Source organism: Stenella coeruleoalba (genome assembly GCF_951394435.1).
Source record: "Stenella coeruleoalba genome assembly, chromosome: 20".
Classification (NCBI taxonomy): domain Eukaryota; kingdom Metazoa; phylum Chordata; class Mammalia; order Artiodactyla; family Delphinidae; genus Stenella; species Stenella coeruleoalba.
This window is the reverse complement of record NC_137166.1, coordinates 19,143,500-19,158,724: the sequence shown is the minus strand read 5'-3', so window position 1 is coordinate 19,158,724 and position 15,225 is coordinate 19,143,500. Positions and strand designations below refer to the sequence as shown.

General features: G+C 59.7%; 2 protein-coding genes across 2 annotated transcripts in view; one reads left to right on the top strand and one right to left on the bottom strand.

Moving 5' to 3' along the window:
• Positions 1 to 6,017, top strand: HSD11B2 (hydroxysteroid 11-beta dehydrogenase 2). Its single transcript, XM_079906444.1, has 5 exons — positions 1 to 285; positions 3,745 to 3,957; positions 4,074 to 4,259; positions 4,366 to 4,503; positions 4,716 to 6,017. The coding sequence occupies exons 1-5, from the start codon at positions 21 to 23 to the stop codon at positions 5,141 to 5,143; spliced, it is 1,230 nt and encodes a 409-aa protein (XP_079762570.1). The 5' UTR covers positions 1 to 20; the 3' UTR covers positions 5,144 to 6,017.
• A 120-nt stretch (positions 6,018 to 6,137) lies between these two features.
• ATP6V0D1 (ATPase H+ transporting V0 subunit d1) overlaps positions 6,138 to 15,225 on the bottom strand; it is a 38,173-nt gene continuing 29,085 nt past the window's right edge. Inside the window, exons 3-8 of the mRNA XM_079906451.1 lie at positions 12,226 to 12,404; positions 10,750 to 10,829; positions 7,335 to 7,412; positions 7,033 to 7,209; positions 6,847 to 6,924; positions 6,138 to 6,750 (exon numbers count right to left, since the gene is read on the bottom strand). Coding sequence (XP_079762577.1) covers positions 6,589 to 6,750; positions 6,847 to 6,924; positions 7,033 to 7,209; positions 7,335 to 7,412; positions 10,750 to 10,829; positions 12,226 to 12,404 — 754 coding nt within the window. The 3' untranslated portion in view covers positions 6,138 to 6,588. The remainder of the gene's footprint in view (positions 6,751 to 6,846; positions 6,925 to 7,032; positions 7,210 to 7,334; positions 7,413 to 10,749; positions 10,830 to 12,225; positions 12,405 to 15,225) is intronic.

The window sequence follows — 15,225 nt, the reverse complement described above, 5'->3', positions numbered from 1 at the left end:
CCCAGCCCGGCCCGGCCGCCATGGAGAGCTGGCCCTGGCCGTCGGGCGGCGCCTGGCTGCTTGTGGCGGCCCGTGCGCTGCTGCAGCTGCTGCGCGCGGACCTGCGTCTGGGCCGCCCGCTGCTGGCGGCGCTGGCGCTGCTGGCCGCGCTCGACTGGCTGTGCCAGCGCCTGCTGCCCCCGCTGGCCGCACTTGCCGTGTTGGCCGCCACCGGCTGGATCGTGTTGTCCCGCCTGGCGCGCCCGCAGCGCCTGCCCGTGGCGACTCGCGCGGTGCTCATCACCGGTGAGTGCGCGGGGCACGGAGCGCGGGGATTTCAGGTTCGAGGGCGGGGCCGGACACTCAGAGGGCTCCCCGTGGGCATGCCAAGGCAAGGCGGGACCCCTAGCCCAGGAGTGGGGGAGTCCCTCTCCCCTGGGTGCAGGGAACCAGCCTAGTAGGAAGAGCAGGGCACCTCCCCAAGTCCGGGTTAACTACCTGTGGCTTCAGGGAGTGTTGGAGGGAAAATGAGGCAGGGAGCGGGCAGGTGCACAGGGGAAACTTGTAGCTAAGAAAGAAGGAGGCTTCTGGAGTTTGGGGTTTATGCTATGTCCCTGTCCAAGAGAGCAGTCTTCGGACAGAGGACACTGCTCTGAGGGACTTCAGAGGATGGTCACCCTTTGAACTCTGCCTAACATCCCCACGTGGGAGGTACCATCTCCTCTTCCCTGGGATTAGAGGAATAGGCTTAGATGAAGAGTTAGGACCCCCAATTGTCTGGGCTCCTTGGAGTCCAGAAAAGCTTGAGGTCATCATGAGGGACAGCTGGGCATTCAGCTGCCTCTCAGATCCCACCACCCAAACCTAAATTGCTGAAGTAGCTGTCCAGAGTCTGCACCCAGCACGCCACCGCCATTCCTCCTGGTCCTCTGTGCCCAGGAAGGAGGTGAGGTCTTGGAGAGCTGGGTTCAGGTGCCTCTGGTCACCTGGCTGAGCTCTCTTTGTGTGGAGCAAGGAATAAATCTGTCATCAGAAGGAGGGAAGGAGGAGCTGAGGCCCAGCCTGAAGTGGGGAGGGGGAGAAAGACCAGTGGGCACTGGCTCCATTGTATGGGGGAGGGGCAGCCCGGTCTCTCCCCTAAGCCCCATGGCTTTGGACAGGTGCTCAGGGCTCTGCCCTTGCATTGGGCCTGGGCTGGGGGCAGCCACCAGCTGACTGGCTTCTCGGAGACCTCAGTCTAGCAGGGGGCCCTGCAGGATCAGATGGAGCTGGAAGAACTTCCCAGAGAAGGCCATCCTTGAGCTGGGCCTCAGAGGCTGGATGGAGATAGGTGGAGTGTGGAAGGTGTTTTGGATCAGACAAAGGGTGTGGGATAGAAGCTTGAGGCAGGAATGAGCATGGCCTGGGCAGGGGACAGTCAGTAACCAGTCTGGCTGCTGAGATGTGGTGGGATATAAGGTTGTTTCCTTGGAAGGGGCCTTGAATGCCTGGCAAGAAGCCAGAATGTACTGAGGTGGGTGAAGGTGGCATGAGGGTTTGGGCTTCAGTTAAGATGGTGGAGACAGAGCAGGGCTCAGGCTGGATAGGAGAGACCTTAGTTCAGGGTGGAGTGTGAAGTTTCAAGGGACCCCAGTTTTATTGGTTTAAGGAAGGAGAGATGACAGACCTCCTGGTATGAAGCAGGGAGCTTCTTTCCCCAGGGATGAGGCAGCTCCCCTCCTGCCTTCTAATTAATGAGTTATCTCAACAGGACCCAGGCCATCTGCAGATACTAGTGACCCAGGCAGTCTTTCCTGGGATCTCACCCCAGGCCTTTGTGCTGCCGCTGTTACATCTCCTAGCCTCGAGCCTGAGAGTGAGGTGAGAGGAGGGATGCCTTTTGTGACTTGGGCTTCCCTCAGCTCTGGTTGCAAAGCCCCGTGAAGGAGGAGGGGAAGAAGACTGCCCAGCCCACCCCACGTAAGCATCAAGAGTAGGCCTCCAAGCTTCCCAATGCCCCCAAACTCTGGGGTTTCCTCTCTCACCACGGACTGCCAGACAAGTAGGTGACCAGGCCCTGCCTCACCTGCTAGGAACGCTGTGTCTTGAGGCTGCCACCCACCCCTCCCGGAGAACCGCTGGCCAAGGCTACTTGGGGAGCTCAGCCCTGGGGTCAGGGTTTGGGTTGAGTGGCTGGGTGCCTTGTGTGCACAGCTGTGCACTGCTGGGGTCTCATGGGAGTGAGCCCATTGTTGTTCATGGCTCACTGCACGTAGGTTGGAGTTATGTGCAGGTATCCAAATGTGTGTGCAGGTGAGCAAGAGAGTGTGAAAGGCTTGGGTGACTGTGCTGGGACCGCAGAGCTGAGGTTCTGGAAGGCCTCAGTTTCCCTGTGAAGGGGCTGTCTGCTCTGGAAGGGAGCTTAGGCAAATGGGGACACACACACAAACACACACACACACACAAGGGCGCTCACGCCCCTCCCCCAGCCAGACTTGCTCAGGAAATACCCCTCAGCTGGGGCTGGCTGGTGGGTCCCCAGCCACACAAAGCCCAGCTTGCAGACCCCTGCCTAGCTTTGTTCTCTGCCTTAACAGAGGGGACAGGGCTGAAATGGGGGGAACTGGTTGTGCAGAACCACTTTGCAGCTTCTGCTCAGCAAGACCACCACGGGGGCAGGCTCCAGAGAGCCTCCTCCCTCACTGCTCCTAGCCCTGGTTGGCCACCTGTGGAGCCGGATTGGAATGACAACAATCAAGGAAGCAGGGGTTTATCAGACCCACTGGCTGGCTCTGCCTGGTGGTCCATCTCTCTACATACCAAAGACAGGAAATTAGGCCTCCAAGAGTGGTAACTGACCTCAGGTCACACTTGGTGGGCATGGGAAGGGATTCTAACGCAGATCTGTTCTTATCTTCATCCATTGTGCCCCTGTGCTGGGGGCAAGTGGTCTGGGGCTCAGAGAATGCTCCAGTGTTGCCACTGATTGGAATTCCAAGGGTGGTGGTTGGGGGTGAAGTGCAGATGGGCCTCCAACTTGCCTAGAGCCAGGAATAATAGTTGAGGGTGTTGAGGCTGGAATGGAAGGTGGCTCTCAGGTTGTACAGGGTCTGCATGATGGGAATAGAGGACTTCGGCTTCATGCTAAGGGCTGTGGGGAGCCTTGGAGAGGTTTTCAGCAGCAGAGGGATATTGTCATTTTTGGAAGGATCCCTCTGGCTGCTTAGGTAGAGAATGGATCCAAGGGGGCAAGATGAGACAGCACTACAAAAGGGGGCTGCTTCAGTGTCCAGGTAAGAAGAAGAAGCCTGGGCAAAGGCAGTGAGAAAGGGAGGGAGGCTGTGCAGTAATACTGCGCATGTGAGCTGAGGCCTGATATCGACCAGACAGAAGGACATCAGAACTGGGACTGGGTCTCAGCTGGGACTGGCTGACCTGCAATAGAGTCCTGACCTTACTATATGCTGGCTGAGTGACTTTGGGAAGCAACTTAGCATTACTAGGACTCAGTTTCCTCATCTGTAAAGTGGGGATCATAAGCCACGTTTGATGGGGTAGCTATGAGTCGTCAGGGAGATGACAGTTGTGAAAGAGTTGGTACTCAGGTGCTCAGCCAGAGGGGCAAAGCCTGCCAGAGATGGGCTTAGGAAAAGAAGGGAGGGCTGCTGATTGCTGGTACGTTGGGTGTCAGAGGCCTGGATCCCATCCAGACCGTGGTGACCCTGGGGTTGTCTCAGGCCGGACTCGGCCACAGTGGGAGTTCACTGGCTGTCCTTCCCTGGCCAGGCTGTGACTCTGGTTTTGGCAAGGCGACGGCCAAGAAGCTGGATGCGCTGGGCTTCACAGTGCTGGCTACCGTGTTGGATTTGAATAGCCCTGGTGCCCTAGAGCTGCGTGCCTGCTGTTCTCCTCGTTTAAAGCTGCTACAGATGGACCTGACCAAGCCAGCGGACATTAGCCGCGTGCTGGAGTTCACCAAGGCCCACACCGCCAGCACTGGTCAGTAGGCTCAGCTGCGCGAGGAAAGGGCGCGGCTCGGCAGGTGTGAGGGGGCAGGGGTTGGAGGTCTGCTGCCAAGCTGACCCTCAGCTTCCCTCCTGGCTCCATGCCTTCAGGTCTGTGGGGCTTGGTCAACAACGCGGGTCAGAACATCCTCGTAGCAGATGCGGAGCTGTCTCCAGTGTCCACGTTCCGCAGCTGCATGGAGGTGAACTTCTTCGGTACACTTGAGATGACCAAGGGCCTCTTGCCACTGCTGCGCCATTCCAGCGGGCGCATCGTGACCGTGAGCAGCCCGGCAGGTGAGGGTCTTCCCACACCAGAGCAGAAAAGGTGCCCCTGCAGGGCGGGGAGAGGTGCTGGAGCCCCTGGCCTAGGCTGAGATGCCCACTCCCAATCCATCCCCAGGAGACATGCCATTTCCGTGCTTGGCTGCCTATGGGACCTCCAAGGCGGCTGTCGCGTTGCTCATGGACACGTTCAGTTGTGAACTTCTGCCCTGGGGTGTCAAGGTCAGCGTCATCCAGCCTGCCTGCTTCAAGACAGGTGAGGTTCAGGGATTTGGGGCTGGGGCCTGTGTGGTGTAGTGGGGGAGGGGGGAAGGTGAAGTGGTGTGGTCTTCTCTGGAGGGGGGTTGGGTCTGAGGAATGGGCATGGCTTTGGCTGGGGGCAGGTCTCAGGTTGTGAGTTAGAGAGACCTGGGTCTGGCTTTGGCTCCCCTAACAGACCCCACTCTGACCTTGCCACTCCTTCCCCAGAGGCAGTGAAAGACATGGACCAGTGGGAAGAGCGCAAGCGGCAGCTGCTGGCCAACCTGCCCCGAGAGCTGCTGCAGGCCTACGGTGAGGACTACATTGAGCACTTGAACGGGCAGTTCCTGCATTGTCTGAGCCAAGCACTGCCAGACCTCAGCCCGGTTGTAGATGCCATCACCGATGCGCTGCTGGCGGCTCAACCACGCCGCCGCTATTACCCAGGCCATGGCCTGGGGCTCATGTACTTCATCCACTACTACCTGCCTGAGGGCCTGCGGCGCCGTTTCCTGCAGTCCTTCTTCATCAGTCCCTATGTGCCAAGAGCACTGCGGCCTGGACAGCCTGGCCTTACCTCTGCCCGGGATGTAGCCCAGGACCCAGGCCCTAAACCGGGCCCTTCCCCCACTGCCCAAGGAGCAGTACGTGCATAGAACTGCTCCGGCAGAGGAGATCCCTTATGCCCTTGGTCCTCCCCTGGGCATTCTGACCCCCCAGGTCTGCCCCAAAGCCTGGCCTAAAGGACCCCAACCCCACCCACTGCCAATGTCACAGGCCAGGCCTGGTGAGGCTGCTTCCCTGTGAACCTCTGGGCCTCTCCTGCTTCATGAGCCCAAACAGACCCTCCTGGGCACAAGGCTCCACCATGCACCTTGGAGAACCCAGCTGGATGGGGAGTTTAGTGCAAGACTCAGCTGTAGCCTTTGACAGGATCCTGCAGACAGTGCCTCTGCAAACTAAGGAGTGACTGGGAAGGTTGGGGACCCCCTCAGGATTATTTCTTGGCACCAGTGCCTCAGTGCTGCGATTTGAAGGGTGAATCCCACTGTTTCTTGACTGGCTCAAGAATTAGGGCCCTGACCACCCACCCCAAGCCCCCCAAGCCACAGGGAGGCTGCATATTCTACTTGCCTGATTGCCACTTTTTGAATAAAGACAAATTTTTATTTCTCCTAGAATGGGGGAGATGCTATGTTCGCCTAGGTGACAGGCTGTGGCTGTGAAACAGACTGGGCACCGCCTGGGGGCCGAGGCTCTGGGCATAGACTCTGGTTTACACCCAACCCCCTTCAACAACCTTGGGCAGATCATTTATCCATAGGTTTCCTCATAGTGAAATGGGGGTAATGACCCCAGCCCAGGGAGTTCTGGGGCCCAATGAAGCAGAGGGAGGCCTGGGCGCCCTCTAGAGTCAGGAGCCAGCACCACAGGCCTGTCAGAGCCTCCAGCAAAGGAAGGGGCTAATCCTCCACTGACTTTCCCCACCCTGAGGAATCTGGCCGCACAGGGACAGGGCCAGCCTAGGGCTGCCACCCGAGAAAGGAAGGTAGAAGGCTTAGGTGGGGGTGGGCTCAGCGAGGGTGGGGCCCGAGGGGAGTTGGGGATCTGGGAGAGGGACTAGGGCCCAAAGGAGACAGAAGACAGCTGGGCTTAGAGAGGGCAGTTTTATTGTCTCAGAGGGGCAGAGCTACTTCCCCTATTCCCCAAGGACATGCACGCTCTATCCTGCCCCTGCGCCACGGCTCTGGGGGACCCGCTGAGGGAAGAGGAGGTTCACGCTGCCCCCAGGGGTTCTCAGGTTAGGGAAGAACACAAAAGTGACCACATGCTTCTCAGATACGTCAGCGGCTGTAAACACAGGGCTGAGGGGGCCTCCTTGCTCTGGAGGTGGGGGGCTTGGTCCATCCTTGGTGGGGGGAGCAGGTGCCCAGCCCCTTTTCAGGCCCAAGAGCAGTCTCAGAGAGGGTGAGGGAAGCTGGGCAGCCACTAGGACAGTGTGCTACCCCCCAGGGCACATAGGTGAGCCGTGAGCTTTGTCACAGCACACGCAGACACACAGGCGCGCACACACACTTGTGGGGAGCCTTGGGCCAGGGTGCTAGAAGATGGGGATGTAGTTGTCGATCTTGGCTCGGTGGCGCTGGGCGATGCACTCCGCGATCCATACAATGTTGCGACACTCCTGCTCCTTGAGCTTCACAAAGGCGTAGAAAACACCGAAGTGGAACTGGTTCAGGAAGGCCAGCTTGTTCAGTTTCACCTGCAGACACAGGCAGGAGTGGTGTGCAGGTGGCCATGACCAGAGTCAGGCCTAAGCCACCAACCCCTCCCTAGGATGGGCAGGGCCAGCACTCACCTCATGCTCGAAGAATCGGTCCTCCAGGGTCTTGTCTCCAGGGTTGCTGCCCGCACCCTCGAAGAGCAGCTTGTACTCCTGGCCCCGGGGAGCAGGGGGAAGCATGAGCATGAGGGTGCTGTTGGGTATGGGGTGGGGACGTGGGTGCCAAATGCCCGCCCACCGTTCAACAGCCAGGGCACTCACCGGGTAGTAGTCGGCCACGTTCTTGACCTGCTCGTAGTCGTCAGCCCGAGCCAGCTGGGCCAGGCCCTCAGGGTAGAGCCGTCCGCAGTGCGGAAAGAGCTTGGCACGGTCCTCCTTGGAAAGCTCTGTGCCGAAGGAGTTGATGGTGATGATGAAGGCGCGGCGGTCTGCTTCAAACTGCGGGGCCAGCGCACAGGCGAGGAGAGAGGGACGGGGAGGGAGGCAGCAGCCAGTCAGTTGGCAGGGCTTCCCCCAGGCCAGGGATGGGGGACCAGCAGGCGGGAGGGTGGGCAGGCACTCACCTCCAGGATGGGACACATGGCATCGGCTGTGGTCCCACCCAGCAGGGTGCAGAACTTGTAGAAGGACTCCAGGTAGGCCTGTGCAGAGCATGGGGTTCCCTCAGCCCAGGCAGGGAGACTCGAGGGGGTCTGCCAGGCCTCCTCCTCACAGTTCCCTCCTTCCCTCCCTGACCCCTTTCATGGTGAATCCAAACATCATACCCGTGGCCAGGGCAGTCCCCGTGTCAGAGCCCCTGAAACATCCACAGATTTCCGACTGTTAATCAGCCGAGTAGCAGTAGCCTGCTGCCTCTCCCCACCCAGTAGTTACAGAACAATTTCTGGCCCACTGTCTGCTTCATGGTGCGGTGCCCCTCACACCCCCATCCCATGGAGTGCCAGGCTCAGAGAAGGGCTCCGTCTTCCCCCTGCTGCTCTGCCTGCCCTTCCCCCAAACCTCCCCTCCTCCCCTCTCTCCTCAGAAAACCACGTGTCGATGGGCCAGTGAAGGATGGTGACCCCTGAGAGTTCACGGGGATGGCCTGGACTGGGTGCCTTGGCCCCTCTCAGCACCCCACCTTAAAGAGCACCTCCTCCTCTTCCCATCCCCTAGGTAGTTCCCAGGCATCACGCAGCAGGAACCAAACTGTACTGTCAGCCCAGCTCCTCCTGAGGGGTGGTTATTGCCGGCACAGATGTCAGCCCTGCAATGTGATGGCTGGACACACAGGCTGCCGGTGGGAACAAGCACTTCCTGCCCAGGCAAATTGGATCTGCTGGGCATGAGGAGAAGCCAGGTCAGCCCAGGCCTCAGGTCCCTCCCACGACTAATTCCTGAAACTAGCTAGGCCCAGGCAGGCTTCCTTCCCTGAACCTCTCCATGTCAAGGAAAGGGGGACAGTCTCATGACCCCTGGGGAGCTCCCTCTACTCAGGTGCTCCGGGGTCCCACTTGGTGGCATGGCCACAAGAACTCCAGCTCTACAGGCTAGAGACTATTCTCCTGAGCCGGGGGTGAGGGCTGGGAGGCAGGGAAAGCTTTCTGTACCGAGGTCTGCCCTCTAGGGAGCAGAGAACATTCCACCCACCACCTGCTGATGTGGGCCACAGGTTCTACTGACCCAAGAGAGGAGGTGAGATGACACCCAGGAGTCCACGAGCCCAGGCTGAGCCTGGCCAGCAGCACTGGGCAAGCTGGGCTCAGGGGAAGGCCTGAGGTGACCACTGGGGTCACAGGAAACAAAAGTCTAGAACAGGTCAGGAGGAAAGAAGCCTGGAAAGGGAGAGTGGACCCCAGCATAGCAGAGGGCTCGCGTGGTAGCTGCCAATCCTACCATCGATTAGTGGCACTGTTTAGTCCCTCTGGGACCGTCCCCAGCCACCTCCTTCCCCGTGGCCAGCAAAGCTGGGTGTGTCCAAATCTCCAGGCCTGCCCCAGTGGGGCCTGCAGTTCCTATCTGTGGGGGAAGCCACCAGCCTTTGCCGAGCTGGACTGATCCTGGAGACGCTGACCCCAGGGTGGTGGAGACTGGTGGCATAGGCCCAGACTCTCTTCAGGAGGCTCAGGAGCTGAAGAAACTGGCAAGACCCCAGAGGCCCAGGTACCAAGGTCACCTTCCCACCCCCATCCTGTCCCCTGGAGTCTGCCAGCCCATGTCTGCTGCACCAGCTGCCTACAGTTCCCACCCGCTACTGGGGGTCCACCTAATCTCCCATCTGTGGCCACTGGGCTGGGACATCGCCTGACAGGCGGTCCTGGCACGGTGCCTGTATCATTGGGTCGGTGTTTACAAGCTGGTGCCCGGGCAGCCCTCGCCAGTGACTCCAGCTAGAACCAGTCAGGCCCGGTGACGGTGTGGGTGAGGCTGGGGGGACAGCCGCACCCCTCACCCTGCCTCAGGGCAAGGAAGCTGGCAGTGGGCCAGGTGGGCAGGCAGCAGCCCCGTGGGGGTGGGCAGGGGCTGCGGGCAGCGTGAGCACTGGCACACCTGAGCCGGCTCTCACTGCCTGCCCGCCCCCCATGGCCCCCCTCACCCCACCCTCCCCATCTCCCTCTTTTTCTCCCTACTGGCAGGCGAGAGCGCTCGCTTTGCAGACAAGCTGAGCCGTGCTGCCAGTGTCTAGCAAGTGGCTTCAGGCAACCCACCCTCCTTCTCTAAGCCCTCAGTTTCCTTGTCTTACAAATGGGGATACTGATGCCCACCTAGCTCCTAGGGCAGTCCCGAGGAGTAAAGAAGCCAATAATCTTCCTACCTCTAGTCTTGTCCCCTCTAGGCTGTCCTCACATTCTGATGATACTCCGCCCTGTTAGAAACCTTCGTTGGCCGACCCTGCCCACAGGATAAAATTCAAACTTCTGGCCTGGTGTTCAAGACGCTGGGTGACTTGATCCTGTGCCTGCCTTTTTTTCCAGACCTGTCTCCCACTGTCCATCTGGAACCTGCACTTCCACGGCAAACTGCTTGCCGCTTGGCCCGTGTTCCACACTTGCTTCTGCATGTGCTGTCCCCCTGCCTACACTACTACAACCTCCAGGTAGGCTCTTCACCTACCTCCAGACCCTCCCTGCACCCTGGCCCAGACCCCCGCAGGGAGACTGGAGGGCCTGCGCTCAGGCTGCCACTGTGTTGGCCACCTAGCTCCAACTAGGACAGGAGAAGAGCCTCACCATGAAGATCCAAGAGACAGACGTTCTCAGGGTTAGGTCAGCAGGGCTGCTGGCCAGTGCTATCTTCAGGCCCCCTTCAGGGCCTGCCCACTACTGACCCATCAGAGGTCCTGGCTTCAGAGGTCCTCACCGTGGCCAGGGCCCAGTCTGCCCCAAAAAGCCCTCACTGGTCCCTGGCCGGCCCCCTTCCTTGGCTCTCAGCCCTGCTCCTAAACTCTTTGGGCCAGGGCAGGGCTGAGCCAGGAATCCCAAGCCCACTCTATTTCCAGGGGTCACCAGCTTGTCCCACAGCCTGGTGGGAAGCAGAAGGTGGGTGGGGTTGAAGATGATGGGCCACAGCACTGGTTCTAGACCTGGGAACCTGGGGACACAGGGACCTGGCTATGCCTGGCTGTGTTCCTCCCCACACCGTTCTCAGGTGCCTGTCCTTGCTGGTGACAGTCCAGGTGGGGTGAGCCTGAGAGCTATGGCCTGGGTGGTGGCCAGTAACCCTCCTGGATGCAGGGGGAGTGGCCATTCAGGAGCCCGCTCTGACAGGCCAAGCTGCGGAGCACCAGCCACTCCTGCTGATTTGATCTGGGCCCAGGGGATGGAGAACCTGTTCCATGAAGTCTTGCACCAGTCACGGGAGCCAGAGAGTGAGCAGATAAGCCCCTGGGAGAGGAGCCTGGAGCAGCTGTGTCCTGTCCCAGCACCCACATAATCATCAGCCCACTGTGCCCGTGGCCCCGCCCACCTACTTCACCACCCCTGGGTCCAGGGGCACTACCTTGTACAGCGTGTTTCGGATGATCTCGATGTTCATCTCATCAAGGTCCTGCTCTGAGATGCAGTCCTGGAAAAAAGCCGCTGGGGAGGAAAGACGTGGGTATGAGAGGCAGGCGAGTGGACTCGGCCGAAGCAAGAATTGTGCTAATGTTCAACTGCCCCTGCAGGGCACAGAGGACCCCTGCCACAAGGCCCATCTGGCTGGTAATTGGGGGGCACTCAACCTGGTCTGGACTACTGCCTTAGAAGTGGCCGAAGCAATACTCCAGGCCATGTGTACTGACCTGAGCTTCTCCTGCCTTCTTGCTCCTAAAACTGATTTATAAAGGAGGCGGCCAGCCATAACATGATCTAATCGCCTCTGGGGCAGACCCAAGCTCAGATCATGCCAAAGAAAGGCTTGCATAAGAGCCTGTGACATCCTCCCTTCTCGAGGGGCAGCTGTGGATTCTGGGCCTGACGCCCACTTCTCTGCATCTCCCAGGAGAGCCTGGGGCCCACATTTGGAAAACCGTCCTTCTCCTTAGAACAAGGAATGAGCATGACAGCTGGGTGAGCATGGAGCAGTGACCCAGGGGGCCACGGGAGGGCTGGGAATTAGAGGCCAACGCAGGATAGAGCCCCTCGATCCCCAGGGAGCCACGGACTCACTGGTCTGTTTCTTCTTTAAAGGTGAAGAAACTGAAGAAGCCACCAACAGCCCAGAACTAGCTCAGAGTTATTGTGAGAGATAAGATCTTGTGCAGATAAGGCCAGCAAGTAGGGCTTAGGCCTCTTAGTGCAGGACCAAGTGCAGCTTAGGGCCCAGTTGTTCAACCCTGGTGGCTTCCTGGAGGTGGTGCCCTGGGGACTAGGACTCTGGCTGTGAGGGCACTAGCTGGTGACAGCCTTAGTGCCTTCTCCCCAGACTCCCTCCAAGGCAGGCAGGAGCCAGTGCTGCCTAGGTGGGGCCCTGAAGGAAGCTCCCAGTTCCCCTTCCTTCCTTGGCCTCTGACATGAACTCTGCATCCTGCCGGACACTGCCTGACTTGGCCCCTGGGATCTGCTTTGTGGAGGTAAGTGAAGCTCTTTGCTCCCCTCCTCTGCCTCACAGGCAGCAAGCCACTCCAGCCCAGCTTAGGGCCACGGTCTGTCAGAGCTCCCAAGACTCCAAGGGACCCAAAATCCTCTCTCCACTCTCCGCGAGCTCAGCCTTCCTCTGCATTCGGAGAAATCAGACAGATTCACAAAATGAGATGGTCTGAGTCAGGCCCTGGGGCTAGTCAGCCTGGCTCAGCAAAAGCAACAGGAAGGGAGCAAAAGGCAGGTGAGGAGGAGAGAATGGGAGGCCAAGTGGAAGGGAAGAGAAGGGTAAGCAGCAGTGGGCGGACCTCGCTTTCTGGCTCAGGGCCGCCCCCGGGGGTCCGAAAACCCCACACAGAGGCACTGACACTGATGCCGCTGCCTGCCACCTCCCTCCTCAGCCAGGGTAGCTCACCCAGGGGCGTGTCCACCAGAATGGCATTGTAGAGCTCGGCGGGCGTCTGTGCGATGTTCACGGCCTCCATCTGCTCAAAGCTGCCTAGTGGGTGGCACTTGGGCACGAGCTCGGCGATAGAGCGCTGGTGCAGCGTGCCCGTGATGAGCAGGATTACGTTGTCAATCATGTAGCTGTAACTGCGGGAGGCACACAGCAGCGCGGCAGCCCTTGAAGTCTTGGCACAGCACCACGCCCCTGCCCCCACGCAGCGCAGGCCACCAGCCCCTCAACGGCGAGCACCACCTCAGGCTCCTCTCCCTGTCCAAGGGTGCCCCCTCCTCCGGCACCAGAAGCACAGGACAGACACGGCCCCTCCCTGGGTCGGGGGGAGAACTTATACCCCACGAGTGATCAGGAAGCAGGTAGTAACTACCCCCCAGGTGTGAACAGTGTTCTGGCAAGACACGGGAAGCATGGGCGCATGGAGGTGAGGCGCACGGGCCAGCATGGGGGATGAAAGAACTGGGAGATGAAAGCGTGTTCTGGGAAGAGGGAACAGTGTGTGCAAAGGCCTGGAAGCAATTGCTAAGTGGCGGACGCCTCAAGGAACTGAGCACGGTCAGGGTTGGCAGAAGGAAGGGAACCGGCACGGTGCTGCCAGCAGGCTGGAGCCTAGAGGCGGGTCCTATGGGTCCGGCTGAGGGTCCTGACTTCGTTTTGAGCACAAAGGACCCATGAGCAGGATATAAGCAAGGAGTACCACAAGCACTCTGGCTGCTGGTGGGGACAGAGGGGGAGATGGCAAGAGGAGGAGAGGCTGAGGAGTGGAGTGGGGAGAAGCTTCTCTAGGGAAAACCAGAGAAGACTCAGAGGGAGGGTCCCTGGAGTAAGGCCCCTGGTCAGTCAGGCTGAGACAAGCAGGCAGACAGCTGCCCTGTGCAGCCCACTCCAAAGACAGGGCACTGCCTCCTTTAGGGCCTGAAGATCCACCCGGATGGCCTGGAGGAGACCCAGAGACCTGGAAGGAGCCTGGGCTCAGGTCAGTCCCCTCCGGCACAGAAGGCCCGCTCTGGACAGTGTACAGGCAGCAGAGGGGGCTGGAGAGCTGGGGAGGGGTGGGGCTACCCAGCTCAGACTTGGCAACGGGGCAAGCTCTGCCTCCACCCATTGAGACAATGCCACAAAGGGGCTGTGGCCAAGAGTTCCATGTAGTCACCTGTGTGAGAAATGGAGTGAAGAGGGCGAGAGGGCCCCAGTCAGGCTGCAGGAGCCACAACATTCCTCCAGCTTGTCACCACTGATGATCTCAGGGCATGAGGCAGCTGGATGAGGCCTGGGGGTTCAGCTCCAAGGCCAGAGTGGGGCTCCCACTGAAGGGTGGGAGCTGGACTGGAGGCTGCTGCCCTGAATTGGGCACTGAGCACACCCTGGCTGTTGGGTGGGCCAACAGCTGTCCTGTGACAGTATCTTGAGGCTGTCCAAGGTAGGAAGTGGCCCCCAATTCCAAGGGAAGAAAAGTAAGGAGGTGGTGGCCTAGACCTCAGCTCAGAGGGCTGGCTACGGGGGGAACTCCCACAGGGCCTGCCAGGAAGGCGGCAGGAGGAAGAAACCACAGCTCCCGTCCCCGCCTGACCCCCACCCCCCTGCGTGCTACACACTCCCCCAACTCCCACCCAGCCCAGTGCCCTGCTATGACCTCTGCTCTCCCGGGCTTGGGGCCAGGCAGCTGCCCTCTCTCTGCCCCCAATCCGGCTGGGTCAGCCACAGGATGTGTGCTGAGAAGAGACAGGCCTGCCTTCTCAAACTGAGGGCTTCAGGCAGGGCCCATTCACAGCCGCGAGTCGAGGGGCTCAAACGGCCAGCCTTTTGCCCCAACCTGACAGAGCTGGCAGAGTCGAGGGACCTGAGAGAGATCCCGCCAGAGCTTGTGCCTTGGTCTCCAGCCCCAGCCTGCATTGTCCCTACCCTGGACAGCACATCCCTCGTGCCCCTGATGCCTCCAGAATCTCACGCACCGCAGGACCCCCGCAACACTCCACCTGTGTCCCATCCAGCCCCGCTCTAGCCATCGTGTTCCCTGAGACAGCCACAAAGTCCCCACCCCCGAACCCGAAGATGCTCGTTCACGCTCTCACCAGACTTTGGGCAGGGACGGGGAGAACGCTGTACCTCTTCGAGCTGTTCTATCCAACTGATCCCACAACCACCAGCATCACCAGCCCCACTGTCAGAGGATATGAGACACAGAGGTTGCAGGCCCCAGGCCCTGTCACATCATAAAGCAGAGAAGCACTATGTCTCTTGGTCAGTGTCCATGCACCTCCACCCACGTCCAGGTCCCCATGCCTTGACTCTACACTCCCCATCTAGCCTTGTCTTCTCAGAGGAATCTTCACAAGTCAGTTTCCTTTCTCTAAACCTCTCCGCTCCTCGCACCACAGGGTATTCATTTATGTTGGGGATGGGGCTGGTGTCAGGGCCCAAGGAAGGTGCCTTGGCAATCGTCAGGGTCCTGACCCGGCTCGGAGCTGAGCCCTGTGGGAAGACTCCACTGTCTGGCTTTGCTGCTGTCCCTCCAGTGATGGGGAACAGGATGGCTATTATTCACTTTTCAGCCCTGACAGCAAATGTGAGGGCTGGTGATAGCACCCCCTGGCTGCCCCCAGACTCTCCTGCTAGAAGTCCTGGCTGGGCACCAAGGGAAATGCTAAGCCAAGTAAAGCTCCCCAGCCCCTTCCAAGGCCCCCTTCTAATCCAGGCTAGACCAGCTTTGGATGACCCTGTGCCAGGCCCAGTGGCTCCCTCCCCCGGGTCAACTGCAAGGTTACTATGGCAGTAGCCCCTGATTTCTCTCCCCTGCCCAATGAGAGCCAGAATCTCCTTTCCTGGGATGAAAGGAGGCAGGGCATGGCAGAGATGATGCCGGCCCAGCTGTCTGCTTTTCCTCCAAGGTGAAGCCCTTCAGCAGGCAGGGAAATCCTCCTCCTCGTCTGGCTTGAGCTGCTGCCTCCCTGCCCC